The sequence below is a fragment of the Rhineura floridana genome, chromosome 8 (assembly GCF_030035675.1).
Source record: "Rhineura floridana isolate rRhiFlo1 chromosome 8, rRhiFlo1.hap2, whole genome shotgun sequence".
NCBI lineage: Eukaryota > Metazoa > Chordata > Lepidosauria > Squamata > Rhineuridae > Rhineura > Rhineura floridana.
The window spans coordinates 80,517,920-80,544,326 of NC_084487.1; the positions used below are offsets into that span (position 1 = coordinate 80,517,920).

The 26,407-nt window shown below is 40.1% G+C and overlaps 1 protein-coding gene across 3 annotated transcripts in view; it reads right to left on the reverse strand.

The window, feature by feature from the left end:
- The window catches only part of ARID2 (AT-rich interaction domain 2), a 143,619-nt gene that overhangs the window by 64,347 nt on the left and 52,865 nt on the right, over positions 1–26,407 (reverse strand). For all 3 annotated transcript variants that reach the window (XM_061639890.1, XM_061639892.1, XM_061639891.1), the window contains 2 exons: positions 629–762; positions 290–508 (listed from right to left, as the gene is read on the reverse strand). In XM_061639890.1, the coding sequence (XP_061495874.1) occupies positions 290–508; positions 629–762 (353 nt within the window). The remainder of the gene's footprint in view (positions 1–289; positions 509–628; positions 763–26,407) is intronic.

Genomic DNA, 26,407 nt, shown 5'->3' on the forward strand with positions numbered 1-26,407 from the left:
TGATATTCCTCTGAATGCCAGCAACTGGGAGGGTAAACAGTGGTGTTAGGCTGTTGCCTTCATGCCCTTCTGTAGGCATCCCAGAAGCATCTGGCTGGCCAATGCTGGAAAAAGGATGTTGCATCATCGTTCTGATTCAGCAAGACTCTCCTTGTATAGGATTATGTAATGGGCAGGACAGAAGATAGGAAAAGTCAGAGCATGCGAAGGTAAAGAGGAAGAAAGAAGAGAGCTCCACTACACAGTAGTACATTTACTCTTCAAAGGGTTATTTAAATTAGAAACTTACTGTCATCAAATACTCCAGCATTAGCAAGCAATAAAGTGATGATTTTGGAGTCCTTTTCCAGCTGCATAACATGTTTGCTTTCATTTGACAGAAGAGTGCACACATTAATTGCAAAGTCCACTTCATTTGGGAGTCCAGATAACAGAGACAGCACCAATTTATTATAGTCATTTGGCGAATTAAAGTCCATAGATAGCCCATAACTTTGTCGAAGAAAATCTATTCATAAAAGGCAAAATACACCATTAATAATAATGCATCTATAGGATCTTTGGGCCAATCTTCCCACAGAAATTGGAGACAAATGGTACTACCATTAACTAGTTTGTCAAAATTTACCTGACACGCTGTGCTGCTGGTAATTATAGGAAGATGGAATTGCACCTATAGGAAGTTGAGGCTTTGGATTGCCTGGTTGTACCTCATCATCATCCTCTCCAAAGTGATGTACTTTCTCGTATTTTTCTAGATAACTGAAATGAAGAGCAAGGATTTTTCACTGTGTAGAACTTCATACTGTACAATTATACAATGCTAAAGAAACTATAAATTGCTTTAATTTAGAACCTGGATGAAACTTTTTTTTTAAATTAAGAGTTCTAGTTAAATAAACTGAATTAATGTGGGCTAGATCTAGACCAGTGCCAAACTCCCACACACACAGATCACTTGAAAATTGCCAGCAGTCTTTGTGGACCACTTAATGATTTTTCTGATTGTTTTAGCCATTTTCACGCACTGCGCTCAATGCTGTATAAATTTTAATTGTCTTTTTATTGCTTCTTTTGTTTCTTGTATTGTATTCCATGCAATTCCAACCATAATACAATAATACACAATATAAGAAATAAAAGAAGCAATAAAAAGACAATACAACTGAAAATCAATATGCATATTTAATGCAGACATGCCATGAACTACCTGAATAAAGCTTGCAGAAAACTAGTGGTCCATGGGCAACAATTTGGGAACCCCTGATCTAGACTATTAGATTTTGGGTTGAAATCCAAGCCAATTGTTTTTAAAAAAAATATACAAATATTTTATATAGGTTATCCTATTCCGGTACATTTTCACGGCATTGCATATCTTCAATCTGACTATTAAACATTTGCAAATAAAGAAAAAACAAAAACAAAACTAAATATATATTCAATGGAATCAGTCACAGACTTGGTCAAAAGCTTCGGTGTTAATCCCCATCCCCTGTCTTCACCGGCTTAAATCAATGTTTGATCTCATTGCACACAGTTAATTATCTAGGAGGACCAAGATCAGTGCCCTAATTTTAATTTAAGGTATTTCAAAAGATTGCCAAACAAACCAAGTCAGCAAAAAACTAAGGTTTAACTCAGATGATCATCAAAATCATTGTTTGAAAAATTAGCAACAACCCACAAGCTTCCTTCTATTCTCTTTTGCACCGATTCCCTCATTCATTTCCTCATATTCGCTGACCACAGCATGCCATGATGTCCCATTCAAACAGCTATACTACTGCCAAGTTATGGTTTGTAAATCCACTTGAGACCATGGATCATAGTTTGGAGGATAACAATCACTACATTTTACCCAATTCCAACAGAAAAACAGACCATGGTTACAGCAAGCCCAGAAATGAAGGAAAAGCCTACTATGAAAGAGAGGAAGAAGGTGACAAAGTGAATAAGAAACAGTACTCAGGCATATGGAACATTTCCAGTCCCTCAAACCATGCTTTAGAGGATCAAGATGACATATCGGAACTGGATCACTGTATTTACCCTTCCAAGAGTTTAGATTGGAACAATAGCCTTTCCAACAGAAAGGGATTTCACAATTTCTGGAAGTGCTTTAGGTTGCAACCATTCGTGCACTTAACAAGGAGTGTGCCCTACTAAACTCAGTGGGACTGACTGCCAAATAAATGTGCATAGGATCAGGCTCTTCAGATCAAAAAGATACTGTGTGTCCAAGGGAAAAGTAGTTTCTTGAGGCCCAAGGACTTTCTAAGGCAAAGGCTACACTTTTAATTATGTCCAGAGGGATGCAGTACACACTCTAGCTCATGTAAAATGGGCTCTCAGAGAACTATTCTCACCAAAAGGCTACCACATTCTACATTTAAGAACAGCACCATGTAGCATACATTTTAAGAGTATTATTTTCTACTTGTACAAAGTGAAATCTTTATCAATTTTTTCAAAATGGTAATTTCATAGCTGAAGCAAATTTGTTTTAAAGATTAATTCTATTTGTCCCCATCCATGCTCAGAGTGGTATATGTGGAATTCTAAAGAAGTCTTCCATTTAGGAAGACCAAACATCCTTATCATCAGAGACAGAAGTTGATCAGGCACCTTTAGAGCTTTCTCTGCTATAATGAATTTAATCTCTCTGATCCAAAGTATGCTGCTTTGCTATTTCCAGTCTAGTCAGTCACTTCACAATCCCACGCAATATTACTGTGTTTAAGTAAAGCAAAGAGAGTACAGTAGGGCCCCACTCACATGGTGGGTTAGGTTCCAGACCCCCGCCGAAAAGCAAAAATTGCCGCAAGATGCCCCCCACTGCCACACACAGCTTGGTGGGCAGGTCACATGGCAGCCGTGAGGCTCGTCTCCAGCTCCATGAAGGGCATCTCGGCCCTGGATGGTGTGCCGCAGCCGCTCTGCGGGGGCTGCTGGAGGCCAAGGGTTCCAGTGCCTCCTGGCACAGCCTTGCCTCTCTGGCCTGGCCCACTTCACCCTTGCTGCAGGCCGGGAGGAAGGCTGGTGCTGAGAGTCTCCAGCCAGCTGCTTCTTTCTCCTCCTTCTCTTCCGGCTGGCTCAGGGTGTCCTGGTCCAGGGCCGACGCAGAGAGCGCCACCGCAGCCAGCACCAAGAAGCTTCCCCGTCTCCCGCTCCAGGGCAGGGTGCTCTTGCTCCCTGCTGGGCTGCTGCCATATTAGCAGAACGCCTAGAAACGGGATGCCGAAAAGCGGGGCCCTACTGTAATATGTTCCTGCATCATATATACAATTACTAATATTTGTAGCAACATTAGTACTCTCGTATCCTGTTTTCACACAGTGAATATGTCTTCATTTTATTTTATTCAGTTTTGCAGCAGCATAGAAAAGAGGGGGAAAAAGCAGCTTAAAACAAGAATTCAAAGTATACTAAAAACAAAATGGACAGCAAGTAGATTTGTAAAATAAATAAATAAATAAATAAATAAATAGTCTTAATATAGTCAAAATTACAATCCAGCCATTGTAGCTTCCTAAAAAGGAAGATCTGGGCTAATTTGCAGAAGCTTGTAAGAGAGCTTGCCAGGTACACTTCTCTGGAGAGAGAAATGCCACCACAAAGATCTGAAATCTAACTGCTCTCATTCTGCCTCCATGAACCGAGCAATACACTCTCTGAACAGAGAAAGCCCATGTGAGGAAATGTCATGGACAAGCTGATCCTAGTTAGAGACCATGGACCCAAATTGTCAGTCTTCCTCAGTCTGCTGCTGTGCTGGCGAGGCCAGGCTTTTCCAGAGGCTGTGCTGGCTAGGGCTGATGGGAGTTGTAGTCGAAACCATCTGGAGGATACCAAGTTGGGAAATACTAATTTAGGCAGTGCTCAAGTTACAGGAAAAAATTAGTGGGTCCCAAAAGACCCTCCCCCAATCACCCTCAATTTTTGCCAAATCATGATCCCACCTGACAGCCTTCTGGAAACCATAGCCAAGGAAAATTGACAAAAAATAGACCCCTGTAATTCAAGCACAGCACTTAAAGGTTTGAACTAGCACCTCTAAATTGAGTTTGGAAATGTATAGTGCATATTTCCAAAACTGATGTAACACGATTTCTCTGGGCAGCCCTAGTCAAACGGTTTGCAGCTACTTTCTGCACCAGTTGTGGTTTCAGAACACATAAGAAGCAGCCTCACAGAGAACACATTACAATTGTCCAATACAGCGAATGTCATGGTGTGCATTCTTGACGTCCAATTATTTTTTTTCATTTATTGGCTCTGGCACAATTCTACAGGAACTTCTCCTGCACAACCCTCACTGAAATAACGGCTGAGCTCCAATGTAAACTATAGCCATTTTGCATTTGTGTTACAAACATTCCTGGTGAATTGAACCCTTGGCCTTCAATTCCGCTCACTCCACTTTAAATTTCGGGTTAGGTGAAGTACTTATATGCTGCCTTTCAGGTGAAAATTCTCCCAAGTTTTACAAAAGATAACTAAAACCATGAAGCAATTTCAAAAATAGAAATAAAGCAGTAACATCACAAAAGCTAAAAACAGCTACCTTTGAAAACCTAACTTGCAGCACTTAACAGAATGCAGACTGAAAAAAGTAAGTTTTAATGTCTATTTAAAAACAATGATAACATGTATATACCTTTTTTGGGAGAGAGTACTCCATATATCTGGAATCTCAATGGATAAGGCATACTATCTAGTGCCTCCGAGTCTGATGGATCGTGACAGCAAGCCTGCAGGCAGGCCAGAGAGGCCAAAGTTGAGGGCAGGGCAGGTTCATTCTGGTGCAGGCAGTCCTTCACACAACATGGTCTCAAACCATTCAGGGCTTTAAAAGTCAATACCAGTATTTTAAATTGAGCCCAGAAATACAGACTTCTAATACAGCTGGTACAGTATCTGTGTTTGGCCTCCACCAGCATGCCTGCAGTTGCATTCTATCCCAGCTGACAATTCCAAACTGTCTTTAAAGACAGCTACATGTAGAGCACATTACACTTGTCTAATCTGAATGTAAATCAGGGCATGGAAACTGAGGTAGGGTCATAACTGGTGAACCAGGCTAAGCTGGTAAAAACCACTCCTTTCCAGAGCTTGGAAAAGTTACTTTTTTGAACTACAACTCCCATCAGCCCAATCCAGTGGCCATGCTGGCTGGGGCTGATGGGAGTTGTAGTTCAAAAAAAGTAACTTTTCCAAGCTATTCCACCTTAGAAAGTACTGATTCCAGGAGAACCCCCAAATTGCAAACTTGGGTTTTCAGGGGGAGTGCAATCCCATCCAAAATCAAGTTTGCAAACCTCTATCTAGACAGGCATTAAACCTACAATACTTCTGTCTAACCGGATCCAGATTGAACTTCAGCATGTTTGCCCTTGTTGATCCTACAGCTATCCCTAGACACCTGTTCAGGGTTTTCACCGCCTCCCTGGAAGAGAGGTAGAGTATGTGGATGACATGCAACTGATGACATTTCAGCCAAAATCTCTGGATATCTTCTGCTAGTGGTTTTGTGTAGATGTTTAACATGGGGAACACTGTGGAACCTTAGGGTACCCTAATCCCAATTAATTTCCCAGTGTACATCATGTGCCAAGATACTGAAACTGTTTCTGTTCTAAACCTGGGCTGGGACATACCCAAATTATCAGTTATCATTCAAGACTGTCTGGAATTGAGAGAGCATGACCTTCTCTGATAAATTAGGTAAGAGGTCCAGTCCTCCACTAAAGGTTGGAGATGGGCAAGGAAATTGTGCCTGATAATACGTTGAGTTTGAAAGTGCAGCAGAAATTCAGGGACAAGATCCCACCCTTGGATGGAGGGGTAACTACAAATTTCGGTTGGTTACCTCAGCCAGCCGTAATATGTGTACCTCTGAAGGGAGTATGAACAATTGACACTAGAGAAGCGAATAGCTAAACGCTGCATGATCCAACAGTCTGATCTCATGATTAAAAAGAACTTTTTTAGCATGCAAACATTATCATGTCCATATGCAAATATAATAATTTAAACTAATTGCAAGCAATCATTCAATCATTCAACTATTTAGGGATTTAACTACAGTGTTCAGTGGTTGCTTTATAAAACACAGAAGCAGTCTTTACAATAAACTATTGCATATAAATCTTTTATATCCCCTTTTAAAAATATATAAATGATATGTATCTAATACTCATATATAAAGCTCCTACATACTTCCTGCTTCTAAAACAAAACTAGATTACAGTGGAAGTAGTTACCCATTTATGCTGTGGCATTAAGGAAACTGTATTTTAACTGTCTCTGCGTTTGCATCAGTGATTGATATCCCTAAAGTCTACTCTCATACAGAAACAGAAGCAATAATACTTCTGAATTTTGCTTCGGCAAGTGATATTTGAGTAATTTTTCAGTTTTCTGTTTCAGTAATTCATTGAATTCATATTTTGATAAATTTAGGGATGTCACTAGGTTAAAATGTTAGGGCTGTATCCAGCCCTGTGTGAGCAGCATGCCACTAGCCCAACCCTCTGGACCAGAATTTGATGGTACAAGGGAGACTGCAGAGGAGGCAGAAGTTCCATTGTGCAAGCGGAAGTTACTTAAATTTAACTAATAAAAGTTAAATACATTTACATTCCTATATATTTCTACATACACACACATTCATATTTCCAAACATCAAAGTAGATGCATAATCAAATACTGAAAGATTATTTTAACTTATGGTCCCACTTTTGTTAGAAAAATACCATCTTCGATATTTTATTATACAGCCACAAGAGTGGCTGTATACTATAGCCAGCGTGGATTTTTCACATTCCACAATGTTAAATTGAAAATACCCCCATGCCATTCTGATGCTTCCCATAGCTCATTTCAAAACAAAACCTTACAAAACGTATAATCCTGAACTGAGAAACGCTTGCTTAACAACCCTCTCAATTTTCATGACGATACACAAAACACTCAGAGAGAATACAGTTCAAAGTGTAAAAAGAGAGGAAAAAAACCCCAGAGCCCTTTTGGACTTTTCCCCCTGAGAGGTCTCATAATCTGTTGAAATTCATTAAAAATCAGCCATGTTCACAGAGTACCTGTAATCCTAATACTGACCTTGCCCCATACTCTGACCTTCATCTTCTGCAGTTTAAAAGTTTAAAAAATGCCTGGCTGATTTTTAATGAATTTAAGAAATTTTGGCTGAAAGCTCAGTAAGAACCAACTGTCAGTGTTCTAAAAGCCTCACAGCTGCTGGGCCTGGCTAATCAGGGGGCCACACCCACACCAGACTTTGATTTCACTTGCAACAGTCATGGCTTCCCTCAGAGAATCCTGGGAAATGTAGTTTGTGCAGGGTGCTGAGAGGAGACTGCTATTCCACTGACAGAGCTTCAGTGGCCAGACTGGTTTAACAGTCAGCCACTCTGATTGAAGGTCTGTGAGGGGAACAGGGCGTCTCCTAGCAACTCTCAGCACCCTTCATTAACTACACTTCCCAGGATTCTTTGAGAGAAGCCATGACTGTTCAAACTGAAATAAAGGCCTGGTGTGGATGTGGCCAGGGGCAGCTTTGGTTTAAATTTGGGTGGGAGGCTACATGTGCCTGCTGTAGAATAAAAAAAGGTGAGGGAAACGCTGAAAAGCAGTGATACTGTTCACAATGTTTTCCTTTTGGAAAGGAAATGATTTTCCCCTTTGACCAGTGCCTACCCACCCAATCTCCTCCCCTCCCCAGGGTCAGTGTTGGACTAGGACCTGGGAGACAAGGGTTCAAATCCCCACACAACCATGAAGCTCACTGGGTGACCTTGGGCCAGTCACTGCCTCTCAGCCTCAGAGGAAGGCAGTGGTAAACCACCTCTGAATACTGCTTACCATGAAAACCCTATTCAAAGGGTCGCCATAAGTTCAGTCGACTTGAAGGCAATCCATTTACATTTTCAAACATGATTGCACAGAAATAAATCCCACTGAACTCAGAAAGTATGCAAATGATCAAACTAGGGTTGCCAGGCCCAGCCTCCAAGAGGTCTTCTATATCTTCAAAAGTTGTGCAGGGGGAGGGAGAATTTCACCTTGTGGTTTTTCCCATTACATTGTTGCAAGAAAACCTGCACCTGGCTGAATTTTCTCTTCTCTTAAAGATACAGAATCATTCTCAGGCCCTGAGCTTGGCAACCCTAGATCAAACCCACCCTCCCTTCTACCTCCTATCCCCTCCCTCTTGCCCCTTCCTTTGCCCCTCCCCCTCCCCTTCCAATTCCCTCCTTTCCCTTCCTCCTCCTCCCCCTCCCCTTCCTCCTCCCCATGGTCAGTTTTACCTATCTTAAGCATGACTGCACGGAAGTAAATATCATTAAGCTCTATAACCATGCAAATGATTAAACCTGCCCTCCCCTCCCCCTTCCTTTGCCCCTCTCCAATACGCTCCTCCCCCTTCCCCTGCCTCCCCCATGGTCAGTTTTTCCTATTCTAACCATGATTGCATAGGAGTAAATCCCATTGAACTCAATAAGCATGCAAATGATCAGAACTGCTTTCTCCCTCCTTCCTCTCCCTTCCTCTTCCCCTGCCCGCTCCAGCCCTCCCTCCCTCTCCCCGGTCAGTTTTACCTATCCTAAGCATGATTACACTGGAGTAAATCACACTGAACTCAATAAACATGCAAATGATCAAACCTGTCCTCCTCCCCTCTCCCTCCTGCCTGCTCCAATCCCAGTCCTCCCCTCTGCCTTTCCTCCCCTCCCTCCTCCTCTTCCTCCTCCTGCCCTCCCCATCCCCTGTGGTCAGTTTCCCCTATCCTAAGCATGACTGCAGGGGAGTAAATCCCACTGAACTCAATAAGCATGCAAATGATCAATCCATTCTCAACAAGCTTGTACAGGATCCCATTTATTACCTCCCAGATTAAAAAGCAGGGAAATTCAGTAATAGGCAAAAAACCTTGCGGTTTAAGAACGTACCTATAGCCCACAGATGGTGAGTGGTGGCAACACCTGCACTCAGCCCAAATAATAATAGAAAGAAGACATGTGCTGTGCTGATCTTGTTTTAGCAGGGAGGAAACAACACTATTAAGACAGTTGATGTAGTTCAGATGGTCACTTTAAATGTCTGATTTACTTTGCAATTTTAGTGAAGTTTCCCACAGTAAATCATTTTCTTTTGTTTCTATTTCTGTGAAAAAGTGAAGTACAGCTGTATGTTTTTGACCGTGCCCACCTTGCCTTAAATGAAGTGGTTTAAACATAGCAGGATGAAAACATGCATCCTCTTTTTTCCAACAGCTAGAGTCATTGCTGAAGGAGCAACATATGTATTCAGTCTGATTTTACATCAAACTGCAGTTTCAGATTCAACTGTTAATGCACTCAAAATAGAAATAGAACATAACCAACAATTTGAAGTACAAAAGGCTGTCTTCACCATCATGACATTGGCCAATAAAAAGGCGTTGAAATTAATAAAAATAAATTTGACACAGATTTCTAGGACGAATAATGAGGGAAATAAAATTTTCTAGTTTAGATTCTCTGTAGAAACATTAGTAACACAGGAAAGAAGCAAAGTAAGAACACTAACAAACATACAAAAATATAATTCTCCATCTTTGGAGATGGCACGTATTGCCACCACTCAGCATATGCTCAGAGGCACATGTTACCAAATTCTTCCAAGCTACACAGCAAGTGGATTGGACTGTGAAAGACCAACCCAAATGGTGTTTGCATTTTGACAAATTTGTAGGACAGTACAATATCTCAGAGAGGAGGTCAGGTCTCCTGCTCCCCTGGTGCATTCACTATAGCTGCCCAATTTCCCTGCTTTTTAAAGTTTGATAGAAATATCTGTGGACTATAGGTACATTCTTAAACTGCAAGGTTTTTTGCCTATTACTGAATACCAAAATTAAGGATTCTCTAGAAACAAGCAAGTGTGCTTTTAACTCACAGCCACACTAATTAAAGCTGGCTTGCGCCAATCAAAACTAATATTTGAGCATGTAGTCTTAAGTGAGATGCAGCGTGAGAGTGTGTGCACATGAAGCGGTGGTTAGCGTCATAGTCTAGCAGTTTTGTTGGATTTTTAAATGTAATGTATTGTTTTTTGAACTGAGGACATCAACCTGTCCTATTGTTCTCTATAAAGCACCATGGATACTGATGATGCTATATAAATAATAATTTAAACAGTGGTTCCAAATGCTACAGACCCAGATTTACAAAACTTGGAAAAAGCAGCTTGCTTGCTGAAAAATAAAGAAAAATATTAGAAATGAACAATAACACTACAGAAAGAAATAATAAGAATGAACAAATTTTGTGCACTGTAAAAAGGCTTGAAGGGAGCCAGTGTGGTGTAGTGGTTAAGGTGCTGGACTATGACCTGGGAGACAAGGGTTTGAATCCCCACACAGGTGTGAAGCTCACTGGGTGACCTTGGGCCAGTCACTGTCTCTCAGCCTCAGAGGAAGGCAATGATAAACCCCCTCTGAATACCGCTTACCATGAAAACCCTATTCATAGGGTCGCCCATAAGTCAGAATTGACTTGAAGGCAGTCCATTTCATTTTTCAAAAAGGCATGAAGTTCCTTAAGTCATAGAGGTGTTTTTTATATTTATTTTATTCATAAAAGTATTTATATACCGCTATTCATAAAAATATCAAAGTGGTTTGCAACATATATTGTAAAATCACATAAAAATTTAAAATAAAAAATCACTGACGTGCATAAGCCTGGTGATATAGAAAGGTTTTCAGCAGGCATTCAAAAGTCACAACAGAAGGTGCCAGATGAATCTCTATTGGCACAGCATTCCACAGGACTGGATTGATGACACTAAAGGATTCTCATTGTTGTCATATAAGCCTCGCCAACTCGAGGAATGATCAATGATGCTCCTGCAGATTATCTCAGTGATCAAGCTGGAATATAGGAATTCAGGCATTCTAAGGTCCCTAGACCTAAATTGTCCCGGGTTTTGCAAATCAATACAAGGACCCTGAACCTGGCTCGATAGTAGATGGGCAGCCAGTGCAGATGTTTTAACAATGGTATCACATGTTGTCAGCCATGAGCTCCCATCAGCAAACTGGCCACCACATTCTGCATCAGCTAGAGCTTCTGAACCAGGTCCAAGGGCAGCCCCACAGAGTGCATTGCAGTAATCCAGCCATAAGGCTACCAACACATGGACTACAGTAGTCAAGCTATCATTGTCTAGGAACATCTTTTGTTGCATTACAGAGCAATGCTCATAAGATTTTATCAAAATTAATCTTAACATTTTGGGGTAAATGTTTAGCATGTTTGGCCCAAGAGACAGAATGCTTTTCTTGAGAAAGGAGCAAGTTATGGAAACAGAGTTTATTGTACACAACCGAGGTTAAGCCAGAACAAGTATGTGTGGTGCTAGTAATATGGATGAGCAAATCTATATAATTTACACGTTATATAATTTTGCTTTTGTTGATGCAGATTTTTACATTTATTTATTTTGGTCCAGAATGTTCATAGCTTTGACAGTAAATGTCTTATAGAAAGGAATGTGTGGCAAACTCCACTCTACAGAATGCAATGCTATAATTCATCATTGAAGTAAAGACTCTGTAGTTTAAATAGCACAATCCACAATACTATAGTCTTGGGCTTGCAGAAATCTCTCATTTTAACACTGATGCTATTAATGGCATGGATGCTATAGGACAAAGCTTTCCTATAAATGTCATCTGTTAATTCTCAGAGTGGCTAAAATATATGTGCCCAGAGAACAGAGCATTTTCATTCCTGATAACACTAGTGCAATAAAGGCTGCAAACATGTACAAAGAGGGTTTTAGGATGAATATACACTACCAGTACTGTTAGCTGCCCAATGCAAGCATAACAAATCAAAATAATACTGCTTCTACTTAATTTAATGTTTCAATGTATGGCCTCAATGAGAGGCAGCCAAAAGCTATACTACTAAGTGGAATGCTGAGATGGAGAAATGTTTTGGCTCACACTAGTACTGTTCTAACTGAAAAAAAAGTGTTGGATCTAGCATATGGAAAAACAGAAGCAGCTACTCTAAATCCTACACCTATCTCCACAATCTCTTCAACTTTGTTTTTCCCTGTGATACTCAGAACTATTGCTGAAGCAAAACCTGACTGCTAATTGGACCTATTTGAAAGTAAATTCCTATTATTATAGCTACAGACATCTATCAACTTCCACCATGGAAATTATTATAAGTACCTAACATGAATAAGAGCTCAGATTTGATAGAAAACTGGTAATCTTGCTTACAGCACTTAAGAACAACAAGTTGATAGACTATGATGCTAAGGCATCAGCAATTGGCATCCCTTGGGTAGTGCCATCTGGTCTCCCTATTGCCAGCCTCAGGCAGAAAAGAATGGTATAGGTCAGCAGCATCTGTGACAGTGAGATTTGGGGGCAAAACATAGGGCTTTGTTCCTCTCCCCATCACTTCTTTATCAAAGTGGCCCTCTGGCAAAAAAAAAAGCCCTAGGCCTTTTATAAAAGCAAAGAGAAGTTGCATCTTTATGACTTGGGAGAGATTGGGGCCAGATTAGTATTGTCCATAAATACCAAAAAGAAAAGAAAAAGTGAATCCTTACAATAAAGAAAAGGAGCGATATGGTCAAACATTATCCTGAAGCTCACTCTTCCAAAACACTGCAAATAAATCCAGCTTTCAATAAACTCATTTGTTGTTCATTATAAATCTCTAATAAATTTAGACAATAATGCTATACTTTCTGAATGGTACAGAAGGATATGGAGTGACACGCAAGTTATTACTTGTCTGATTTACAGTGAAAGTTATTGGAAGTAGTGAAAGCAGAGAGTGAGTGAGTGAGTGAGTGAGAGAGAGAGAGAGAGAGAGAGAGAGAGAGAGAGAGAGAGAGAGAGAGTCTCTTGTTTCTTCATAGATCACTGAACTGGCTTGAAGCATATGGGGCAAGATGAGTCCAAGTTTAACGGATTCTTCCAGCATGACAAGGATACAGGGTGGGATGAGGGAGAGTGTTAAATGTTAAGAAGCAATTGATTTTTAACTGTCTAAATTAAGAGTTGATGTTAATGTCCTATTGATATGAATAAAGAAAACACCTCGGTGCTGGTGCTGTTCTTTGAGTTTGGCTGCACAAGAAAGAATAGAACAAATGAATGAAAGAAGTTTCACTTTCCCTGATTTGGGGGAATGTGCAAAAACATTTTTGCTGGTATATAAATAGCATTGCACAAACCAATCAATCTACAATGTTCATAGATACCATTTTAAATTTAAAAATCAAGTTATTTATTGTTTATGTGTTCATAACACACACAAAAAAACCCCTCAGGAATTTCTTCACTCTGTAACAATGTGAATAAGTAAAAAAGACATTTTAGAACAGGCTGCTCTCTGCTGGAAAACTTTAAAAATTGCTACATCATCTACTTTGCAAGAGTGTAATTTTAAAAAAACCCTCAAGCAAAGGGAAAAACGTGTAAAATACAAAATATATGCAAGGTGATTTTTCAACGAATATTATTCCCTAGATGCAGCTGTCAAGAATAGAAATATATATCATTGCATTACAGCTGTAAATGAATGTCATGTTTTTGGCTTCCTTCGCTCACTTAAATGAATTAGCCAGATGTAGCAAGAGAGAGGTGAACCTTTCATCATAACTGCTGTAGCCACTCATGTGCTCCAAACTTCACTTACAATTACCTCCTGTCTAGTGAAACAGGTCAACACATGTAGGGAGAGCTTCAGCCCTGCTCAGAAATCTAAACATTGAGATGTGGGCATCCGAGCCAGTACTCTTCTTCCAGGGAAACTAACAATCCTACTGCCTATTAAAAGCTAGAAAGCAGGCCACAATTGTTTAAAATAGCATTTTGAAGAAATATTATTTAGCATATTGTAGCTTCTCTGATTAAAATATAACAAAGAATATTAACATTGCTTCTTAATTAGGCATTGACTAAGCATGCTTGGGACAATGGCTGGCAGCTTTGTCAAAATGATTCATTGGTTTTGGGCAGGGCACATTTCTTGCTTTTTACACATCAGACTTTAGCACAAGCATTTCTAGAGGGGTAGCTGTGTTAGTCTCTTGCAGGGGAAAAAAAGCATAAAATCTTATGCCACAATAAATGTGCTAGCCCTTACGCTGCTACAAGATTCTGTACTGTATTTTTGCCACACATAGCTTCTACAGGACCACAAATGCAAGCCAACAGCCAAAACAACACATCTGTATGTGATTCTACTGCAGGAGGTGCCAGTTTCTGAAGATTCTGAGAGAAGAATGGCACTCTTGGATTGGTAGAACACACTGAGGCCAGTCAGGAACTTACAAGGTTGCTATGCCAAATCCAAATTCCAAAACAATGGCCACCAGAAGACTATCAATGGGGCTGGCCCAACATTTTTGCTGCCTAAGGCAAAGGACAAGATAACCCCCCCACTCCCATGTACAGTAAACTGAATCTTAGTTCAATGCTAGTGACTGGACAGCATCTTCTATCACTCCAGAGGTCAGCAAACTAGCTTAGGAGTGCCGGGCAAGCCATGAGACAACAGATCTGCCCATTTTCTCCCCACTAGCATTTGCTACCTGAGGCAGCCACCTCACTCTGCCAAGTAGCAGGGCCAGCCTTGACTATATAGAAATGACCTTCATTGTTCTATAATTAAGATATACAGACACTAGAAAGTAAAAGAGAGCTGAACACAAAGATGTGTGCAAAGTATCTAGGAGCATCTGCACAGTATTTTAAATCTTTAAATTACTTTTTTTAAAAAAACTTTAATAAGATTCCCTTTTAGTTTTAAATCAGTAGTAGTTATCAGAAAGCATAAACAAAGGCCTGACATACAGAAGCAACAAAATGTAAATAGTCTCCCAGCATTTTTATACTGTTCAGAGTAAATGTTTCACAGTTTTTCCATCAAAAGCTTAGGGTGTCCCTATCAGACCCCTACTGTGGGTCTGGTTTCGGATCTCTCACACTGGCCCCAGCACAGGTCTCTCACAATCCCACTACTAGGCACCACCACCTGACACTCTGTAACGCAATGCTGCCCTGAGACTGTGCCTTAGTCTCCTCCACAGATTGCTACGTAGTGTCTGGGTGCACTTACAGGCCACACACACACCCCATATCTTTCTGCCTTTAAAAATTACAGCCCTGGGTTGTTTTGGATACCTGCTGCTGTTATGCTATCCCTTCACCGCGGCTACCATTGATACTGTTCCCAGCTTTGGTATTTGCTCTGCTCACCTTTCTGGTCTGTAATATCCCAGCCAAAGATCAGGTGTGTTGTTAAACCAAAACTCTTTGTTTCAAGGAATAAACATGATTACTTTTAAGTTCAGTCAACATGCGTGTAGTTACATATAATAGTTTTCTCTTTATATCTCTTAGTCCTAAAACCTGCCTCCCTACCCGCCTAAACACAAATCCACCCTCCAAAACCCAGAACCAACAGCAAACCAACTAACCCCTCTCCAACTGTCATTCTCTCATTTATACCTTCAACCACCCAACCGCTTAGCCAATCACAACTCAACATTCCAACCCATTCACTTCCCCCTCTCACTCACGCTACTTACCTCATTTACACTACAAAACGCGCACTTACCATAAATACTATACAAATATAACAGGAGCATCACAGTCCCCATCACCTCTACTTAGAATTTCCTCAATACCTCTACTTCGGCCTTTATATTTCTATTTCTAACCTGTCTTTTCCTTTCAGGAACTTTATACATCTTCTCATGTCAGGCATAGTTTACTGTACTTGCCAAAAGGAATCTAACTTTTATGACAGGAGTGGTCAGTGAGGGAGGTGCCACTGCATGCATGTCCTCCCAGCAGCAGAGTTGCTGGTGTTTACCAGGAGAGGCAAGGTGGTTGGTGCTATGGGAGCCAATCAGCGTAAGTGCTGCATTAGCTCCACCAATGCACCCGGCACAGGACCGACCACCCTGCTGTTTCGCCCTCTCCCTCTCCAGTTAAGTGGCAAGTCTATTGTTGGGAGTCTAGGCGTTTAGCAGCACCCATCCTTACTGAATGCTCCTGTTCTGTGGTAATCAAAGTAAGATCGACAATTCGTTCAATTTAAAGATATTTCACAGAAATCGTCTTAACACAAATATCAATTATAATGAGAACAAAAAATAATCATTCTTCAGCTTCCTTTTAACAAATATTTTCTCAATATTCTGAGGTTGGGGATGACAACACATTCCCAGACAGTAGCATTCAAATGATCAGTTAATTAAATATAAATCAATACCTTGTTTTGTAAAAAAAATAAAAATATGGCACAATTAACACTATTTCTAAAAAACCATGTATGGCCTGTACAGATATATTTATATTTACTTGTTTATAAAAGTTTTTTTAGGATACCTTTTAGCGCAGAGGTGGCTAATTTGTGGCCTTCTAGATGTTATACTAGAACTCCCATCAGCCCCTGCCAGCATGGCTAATGGTCAGGAATGATGGGAGGTTAGCACAGGTTAGCAACACTTGTTTCAGGGCCTACCCCCACTCGGCAGCTTACATAACACAATATAAAATACATTTAAAAACACCAAGCTTGGGCCAGGTTAACACTGAACCAAAGCCAGAAATATATCAGCAACCAGCACAGCTCAACAATGTCAAGCAATGTGATATGAGAGGATGTAACTGGAGAAGAACTTGTGGAAATGGCAAAGCCTTTCCCACTGTACGAATTCCACTCACATTAGGGGCTGTTTGGATAACAGTCATGGTTTTTATGGCTTTTACCCCCCAACATACAATTGTAATAGCAGCTAAGAGTCTAGCACCTAGTCAGCAAACTTAATAGAATGCAAGGGGTGTGAGTCATCCTCTTCGTATACTCCTTGAAGTGGAGTAACTGGGATGTGCAGTGCCAGCTAAATATACAAATCTGAAAACACAAGCCACACATGTGATGCAATAAAGGGATGAACTTCTCTCCACATAGTTTTAAGAGTTCACAAAATGAGGGAGAGAGGATTTCCAGGGGCAGCCAGGAACATTACTATGCTTACAGAATTCAAGCTGTATTTACCAGCAACTTGATGTAATTGTCGATAAGTTACCTAAAGTATAATATAATGTGTTTGTTATGTATAAGAGTTCCATCTTTTGGTCTAATTTGGAATAACGGAGATGTTCCATTACAAAGAGCACTGAGAACAGGAAAAAAAGGTCAAACACAATACTCTCTCTTAGCTGCAAGTTAAAATGGCCTTGCTTCTAAAATCTGAGATGTGTTCTGCATGCAGAAGGGGGCTTTCCTGGTCCATCCTCCTTCCTGTATCCCCCAGCATTCTCAGAAGAATCATTCCAGAAGGTCGGGAGACTTACAGAAATGGTGTGAGATATCGTATTGGGGTCTGCAGATGGAGGAGTCAGCCAGCAGAAACATGCTCAAGCAGAGACACCTTTCGCTAGACACTTCTGGATCCAAGGCAATATGCCCATATTTTAAAAACTTATCCAAGACCAAGTCTATAAACAGAGCCATTAAAAGAAAAAAATTCATTTGATCACACCATACCTTTTCCAAAGGACAGAATGTAAACACTATATCACAGAAGTACTTTTTTGCTAATGCTTTATACTCATGTCTTAACTACAGTGTTGCATCATAATCTGCAAGAGATAAAGGCTTGGTTTCGCATAGGCAAAGAACTTGTTTGGTCACAAACATGTCTTCCTTCATCCAACAAGCAGCCACCATGCTGCTGTCCTACTACTTCCCTATAGCCACAAAACCTCCCCACCTTTACATTTGCCACTCTTCCTTTACACTATGGGATAATTGAGCCTGCTGAGATCAGATTGGCTGCTGCGCAAGCTTCTCTGTGCCTACTTTGAAATTGTTCCTGTTGCACTTAACTTGTAGTTATCAACTGACTACAGCACATAATGTCATAACTCTTCAACATGTGGCCATTTCATTAACATAGGGGGGACTGGTATTTTACCGATGACAAAAGCCTTGGGACGAGGATTTAATATGCATACACATTAGATTAGCACATGAACAAGTTATGTAAACCTTCCCAAATTCTTTCAATGCAATATTATCTACATCTTCATTATCTTAAATTAGGCATTTGTACTGAAGTTTTTCACGTACATTTAAGGATTCCTCAGTTATGTATACTGAACAAATATGTCCAAATACATTAACACTCAAGTCAGAACATTTTTATACATATGTGTGTTTCACTGAATTCACTAGAACTTATTATATTATTTGGGAGAGCCAGTGTGGCGTAGTGGTTAGAGTGTTGGATTATGACCTGGGAGACTAGGGTTTGAATCCCCACATATCCATAAAGCTCACTGGGTGACCTTGGGCCCGTCATTGACTCTAAGCCTCAGAGGAAGGCAATGGTAAACCACCTCTGAATATTGCTTACCATGAAAACCCTATTCATAGGGTCACCATACGTCGGAATCGACTTGAAGGCAGTCCATTTCCATTTTTATTATATTATATTATTTATTATTAAATTTACATCCCACCCTTCCTCCCAGAAAAGACGAGGGTGGCAAACAAAAACATTCTAAAACATCTTAAAAATAAGATTTTAAAACGTATTAAAACAAAACACCTTTAAAAACATATTAAAACAAAACATCTTTAAAAACATTTTAAAAAGTAATTCCAGCACAGACACAGACTAGGATAAGGTCTCTACTTAAAAGGTTTGTTGAAAGAAAAAGGTCTTCAGTAGGCACCGAAAAGATGATAGAGATGGCGGCTGTCTAATATTTAAGGGGAGGTAATTCCAAAGGGTAGGGGCCACAACACCAAAGGTCCATTTTGCATTTGCTTAAGTCATACTTTGAGATCATACACTGTGGATTTTACGTAACATTTTTCTAATTGCTGCTTCAAATTTTTCATTTTAACTAGCTTTTTTCATGTTATAGTGGTTTACATACTTTTGTGTGTAACATAATATATACAAAAATAACCTGCCAATAATTAGGGTTTTTTTTACAAAGATGGCCATATTCTAAATATACTATAGAATGACTGTAAGACATGTACATCATTGCTTCATTTGTAGCACACAAAATAATGTTACTTAAAAAAAAAACAATTCAATCCTGAAAGTTCTAAATTGAAATCTCAGCTCACTGAGGAAAGTAACTCTCTCTTAGTCCTCCAGCCTCACATGTTAATAATGATGACCTATCTGACATGGCTGCTTGATAGTGAATGTGATTAAGCAGATTAGACATAGTCAACTCTTAATCAATACTAGCAAACTGCTCACCTAATGAAAACATGGCCAGTAAGAAGGGAGATAGTTGAAGCGCAAGAAAATGCCAACGTTATCCCCTCCCCTTTAAGATGCATTTCCCTCCTTTTTTTAACTTGGCACCTATTTCCTCCAAAGTGTCTCTCATAAGCCACCTCCTTTATTTTTAAATATATTTTTATACAGCTATTTCATTTAAAAACACCAAAGGGGTTTATCGTACAGCAAAAACTATTACAGATACAGTAAAAACAAAGGTCAACTATTGCAAAAGGACATCTTAATTACCTGCACACGCCTGGAGGAACAGAAAAGTTTTCATTTAAACGTTAAAACAGAAGACACCTGATGAATCTCTGTTGGCAGAGCATTCCAGAGAATTGGGCTGACAACACTTAAGGCTCAATTTCGTATCGATGTGAAATAAGCCTCACCAACTCTTTTCTCCATCCTTTCTTTTCTTGAGTCTCTTGCTTACGTCTACTGTCTTATCTGCCCCCTTATCGTATCATATGTGTTTGATAACTTACTGTACCTATCATATTTTCCTTGCCCCTGCTTCCCCTTTGCTTCTTAGGCCCTCTAGCCTGTCCTGTTTGAACTTTTCTTCCCTTAATACCCATTGATATCATCTGTCCTCATAATCTGTGCCCTCCAATCCTCCTTCATTCATAGAATAGTAGAAATGGAACAGGCCTATAAGGCCATCGAGTCCAACTCCCTGCTCAATGCAGGAATAAATGCATACTCAATAGGTGGCTGTCCAGCTGCCTCTTGAATGCCTCCAGGGCTGGAGAACCCACCACCTTCCTAGGTAATTGATTCCATTGTTGTACCACTCTTAACAGTTCGGAAGTGTTTCCTGATGTTCAGTCGAAATCTGGCTTCCTGTAACTGGAGTCCATTATTCCATGCCTTGCACTCTGGGATGATCGAAAAGAGATCCTGGCCCTCCTCTGTGTGGCAACCTTTCAAGTACTTGAACAGGCTCTCATATCTCTCTTCTCTTCTCAAGGCTAAATACGCCCAGTACTTTCAGTCTCTCTTCATAGGATTTTGTTTCCAGTCCCTTGATCATTCTCATTGCCCTCCTCTGAACCTGTTCCAGAACTGGCTGCATTACTCAAGATGAGGCTTAACCAGCGCCGAATAGAGGGGAACTAGTACTTCACGCAATTTGAAAACTATACTTCTATTAATGAGCCTAAATTACTATTTGCCTTCTTTGCAGTCACGTCACTGTTAACTCATATTCAGCTTGTGATGAACAATGCCAAGATCCTTCTTGCATGTAGTATTGCTCAGCCAAGTATTCCCCATCTTATAACTCTGCACTTGGTTTCTTTTTCCTAGGTGTAGAACTTTGCACTTATCCCTGTAAAATTTCATTCTGTTGTTTTCAGCCCAATGCTCCAGCCTATCAAGATCACTTTGAATTTTGTTTCTGTCCTGCTATTCTTCCCAATTTTGTATCATCTACAAATCTGATAAGCCTTCCCTACACCTCCTCATCCAAGTCATTAATAAAAATGTGGAAGAGCACTGGGCCTAGGACCGAGCACTGCAGTACCCCGCTTGTTATTTTCCCCCAGTTTGAGAAGAAACCACTGATAAACACTCTTTGAGAACCATTCTGTAGCCATCTGTGGATCCATCTGACAGTTGTTCTATCCAGCTCACATTTAGCTAGCTTGCCAAGCAGAATATCATGGGGCACTTTGTCAAAAGCTTTGTTGGAGTTGAGATATATTATTTCCACAGCATTCCCACAGTCTACCAGGGAGATAAGATTAGTCTGGCAGGATTTGTTCTTGATAAATCCATGTTGGATTCTAGTAATCACTGCATACCCCAGTGGTGCTTGCAGACTGACCATTTTATGATAATCTGCTCCAAAATTTTCCCATTCATCGAATGATCAATGTCAGGCTGACTGGTCTGTAGTTCTCAGCTTCCTCTTTTTTGAAGATATGAACATTATTAGCCCTCCTCCAGACATCTAGCACTTCATCCATCCTCCACGATTTCACAGAAATAATAGACAGTAGTTCCAAGTGTTCTTCAGCCAGTTCCTTCAATACTCTAGGATGCAGTTCATCAGGCTCTGCGGATTTGAACTCGTTCAAAACGATCAGGTATTCCTGGACCATTTGTCTGTCAAGCTGCAATCCTGCCCCTTCAACTTCACATTTGCCAGGAGGGTCATAGGCCCTCTTTTGGGAAAAGACTGAGCCAAGGTAGGAATTGAGCTTGTCCACCTTTTCTTTGTCATCTGTTGTCATTTTGCCATCCTCACTGAGTAGCTGTACCACCATTTCTCTGTCTTCTACTATGGATGTACCTGAATAAACCTTTTTTGTTGCTTTTAGCATCCCTTGCTAACCTCAGCTCATTCTCAGCTTTAGCCTTCCTAACGTTGTCCCTACAATTCTGTGCTACCTGTCTATATTCTTCCTTTGTGGCCTGTCAAAACCTTCTCTGCCCCTTTACTGAGGCTCTCAGACTTCTCTTCAGCCCAATGTCAAAGTAAAGCATTTGCAATCTTGCCCCTGAGCGTGGCTGAAGGAAAGGAATTGAACTATTTCTTGTCACTTATTTCTTGAGATTTTCCATCACTGCACTAACCCAGCGGTAGGAGATATTACATGGGTACCAAATAAAGGTTCAATAGAAAAAAACTGTAATTTTGCATTCTCATATGTATGAAGCTAAATTTCTCATAATTACAATTTACAATATTCTTCTGTATAAATAGAAGACAAACAGCACATATGATTTATTCAGAAGCTCCCCAGTACTTGATGCTGCTCAATCCAAGGTAAGCCTGCATAATATGTAAATTCTGTATGGGGCAGAGTATGAAAATGAGTTTCAGGTTTGTACTCTCTCTTTACACAGAACATTTTGCATGCACTGCAATTTACACATGTACATTTGCAAACAAGCTGTTTTAACTGAGACAACCCACCTACCTAAAAAAAAAAGTAGGTGCTTGTAGACTTCAGTTCATAGTCAATGCCATACACATCAAAATTCATGACATGCATGTCCCTTCTCTTATGTCATATACATAGCGTTCCTCAAAAAAGGCTGGACTCCCACCACCAACTACTATGCATACTTTTGTCTGAGCTTTGCAAACCAGGATGAGAGGCAAACAACTACATAAGGGTGGGCAATAAATTAAAACAATAACAGCAGCAACATCATCTAGAAAGTCCACCCAACATCTAAAAAGTCCTAAAATTTGGGTATGAGTACAGAATATTTTTGGATCCCATCCCTCAATTTTCAGAATTTCAATTTTATAAATACGCTATAACAACAAGAAATACTACTACTAAAAAGGAATGACGATACTGCCTTCTTTCATCTTACAAGTAAGCCAAAATCCTACTACTGACAAGGACTTCTAGAATCTGTTTTGTTTGTTTATAAACCTGTTATGTACCTAGGACTTCAACCCCTAAATTAACCCTCTACTTTTCAACCTTGTACTAGTCCTATGATCAGTGATAAGCCTCTCTTGGCTACTATCTTTTACCATAAAAAGAGCAAACAGAGACTTAACGTTGATTCCAGTACTGTGGATCCACAGCACTAAGATTGGAGATAAACCTCTGTTTGCTCTTTGATGGTAAAAGGCAACAGCAGAGGAATAATACTAATTTAATTTATTACCTGCCCTTCACCCTGAGGTCCCAGAGCAGGTTACAATAGTTTAAAATACATAATTAAAAAAATTTTAAAATCGCAAACTTCAAAAAATTGGGTGAGTCCTAAAAATACACATCTTGGGTGCCAAAGACTAGAGGTGCGTCTTCAACATTCAATGAAATGCCGCCCTAGGCTCCTTTTGGGAGGAAGGGCAGGATATATATAAACAAACAAACAAACAAACAAACACTAAAACTAAAAATGTACAGTGAATTTGCCAGAAACAGTTTTATGGGGAGGGAGTTCCACAACTTGGGGGCTGCCACAGAAAATGCTCTTTCTTGGGCCACCCCACAAGCTTCTGAGGGAGGTGGAACTATCAAGAGAGCCCCCTCTGCTGATTTTAACACCCTACAGGGTCTATAAGGAAGGAGGTAGTCTTTCAGGTTTTGGGGGCCTATGTCGTTTGCAGGAGCACCTTAAACTGGGCCTGAAAATGAACTGGCAACTAATGCAGCTATTTAAAAACAGGGGTTATATGAGATCTAAACAGAGCCGCAGCCAGTTCAATTGCTGCATTTCAGACCAGTTGAAGTTTCCAAGCATTTTCAAGGGCAGCCCTATGTAGAGTACACTGCAATAATCCAATCCAGTAATCCAATACCGCAGCATAGAGCTTAGTGGCCAAGTGATTTCAGTCCAAAAGGGGCCATAGCTGGCAAATCAGCCGGATCTGGAAATCAGAACTCCTAGCCACAAAGGCCCTCTGGACGTCAAGTGACAATGCTGGATCCAAGCTCCAGATCTGCTCATTCCAGGGGAGTGCAACCCCATCCAGAACAGGCCATCTCCCCACCTCCCAGACATGAAAACTCAGGACACAAGTCTTTTTTAGGATTCAGCCTCAGTTTATTGGCCCACATGAAGCCCATCAGTGCCTTCAAACACTGGTCTAACACCTCAACTGCCTCTCCCAATTCAGATGGACCAAAGAGACACACCTGTGTCTCATCTGCATATTGATGACACCTCACTCCAAATCTCCCGATGACATCTAGCAGCTTTATATGTATGTTAAATAGCATGGGGGACAAGATGGAACCCTGTGGAATACCACAGGAAGCCTCACAATGTGCCAAACAGTAACCTCCCACAACTACTTTCTGGAAGTGGCTCTGGAGGTAGGAGTGGAACTAGTGAAGCACAGTGTCCTCAACTCACATTTCCCTGGTTGTAGTCCAACACCTTAACCACTACACCACACTGGTTTTCTGTCTAAGTCCTGGTGGATGCTAAAGATGTTATCCTGTAAGTGCCTAGCAAATTCATTACAGCGGGCCTCAGATGGTTCTACCATGTCCTTGGGGCCAGCATGTAATAGCGCCCGGACAATTCTGAAGATCTCTGCTGGGCGGCAGATTGATGATTTGATAGTGGCAGCAAAATATTGTGTTTAATAAGAGTAACAGAAAATTTAATTGTTCCTATATTCATAGCCCCATCGTGGATGGCGTTTCTTGGTTATACTAGAGGGTCAAAGTGTTCTGGAATTTCATATATAATTTCAATCCTGCCTCATCACTACAAACTGATTCTGTGTTTGTGGTGGCTTATAGTAAAACATTCAAAACACATAACAACTTGGGGAGAGGTACTTTCAAACGTAAAGGCCTGTCCGTCACTGTAGATGGTACTGGTGACCCCTGAAGAGCAAGTTTCTGAGACAACACAAAATTGGAACAGATCACAGTAAACAATCCAGGATAGTCTTAATCCACATCTGCTCAATGCTATATAAAAGTCATAATCTTGCATCTACTACCTTCATATAAAAGCAGCTAATCTATACAATTGGCTCCATATTTCGGATTCAGAATAAGTAATATAGTAGTTGTGTTTACAATACTAGAATATTAGGATTTTTACAGACCTTTGGAGGGAAATTTTCAAATCAAGTTGCAGAAAAGGAAAAATTCAAAAAACCCACTAACAAAGCACACATGTGCTCATACATGTACCAAGGTTTTCACATGTACAACTTTAAAGCACTGCCCTTAATTTTCAGCTTAGCTTCCAATGTATTCATTTCAAACAGTAGGTATAAAAAATTAGAGAACAGCTTTTCTAATATGAAAAGGAGAACATTTCTAAAAACTGTGACTTAAATCGGAACTTCAAAGGGAATGCAAGTTCCATTGGCTCATTAATAAGACATTATTAAACATAACATTTTTAGTATTCCTGTAGAGTTCTTTTTCTATCAGTTTCCCACTAATAAAGTGCCACAGTTTTGAGGAGGGATCAGTTTTTCAAATACCTTTCTTTCTCAAAATACTCCCAAACAAAGCAGAATTCCTCTTCTTGCTCAGATATATAATTAGCTCTTCATTAGTTCTGAATTGCATTATAGTAAGAGTTTCTTGATATCTTGGCAACACAAGCATAATGTGTCAGGCTAATAAGATGCAGTTTACTTAAAAAAAAAAAAGACAGGGAGATACCAGTATCAAAAAGCATTTTAAAAAATCAAAGCTGAAGTGTTACTGAAAGAAAAAAGAAAAAAAAAGAAGCATGTTCTCTGCTCATTTCCACTCTTCAATAAGGTTTTTTTAGGAACACAGGAAGCTCCCTTATTCATACTGGTCCATCTGGTTCAGTACTGTCCACTCTGACTGCCGCAGCTCTCCAGCGTTTCACGACAGTGAGTCTTTCTCTCCCCTACCTTGAGATGCCAGGGATTAACCTGGGACCTCCTGCATGCAAAGCAGATGCTCTACCACTCAGCCACAGTCCTTCCCCATTTTAGACTGCATTCCACAAGACATAGGATGTGCCATGCACCACACAGGTATGTTATTATGGCCTCAGATGTATGTGTGCTATATATTTTATATATAGCATACTTCATTGCTAGATGGGTGCCTGTAATATTTTAAAACAAAAAATCAGCAAGACCCTATTTTATTTTGCATGTATTTGCATCTACTCTGTCTCAAGGCTTTGGGATGGTTAAGAAAGTTGTGATATGAACAAATGGAAACAAAACATTCAAATAATAAAAACATGTACTAAACCACCTGCTACTATTCTTTTTATGTCAACAGGGGCACAAACAACAGAGTGATATTATACAGAAAAATTATTATTTGATTATTGCAAGGAAAACAGATAGATTTATATATAAGAATGTAAGGAACTTATGAACATTTGAACACTAATTTCAAGCCTGAGACCTTGACTCACATTTAATAAAAGAAAAATTAGGCCCTAACTTTTAGTTCAAGTGTTAACAGGAAGGACAATATACAGTAACTCTTTGTTCTAAACATTACTATAACAAAATCCTCTCACCACCTTCAGTGTTCTGCCCAAGGTTGGAAGGATTACATTTTGCACTATATGAAGTATGGAAACTGCTCCAAGC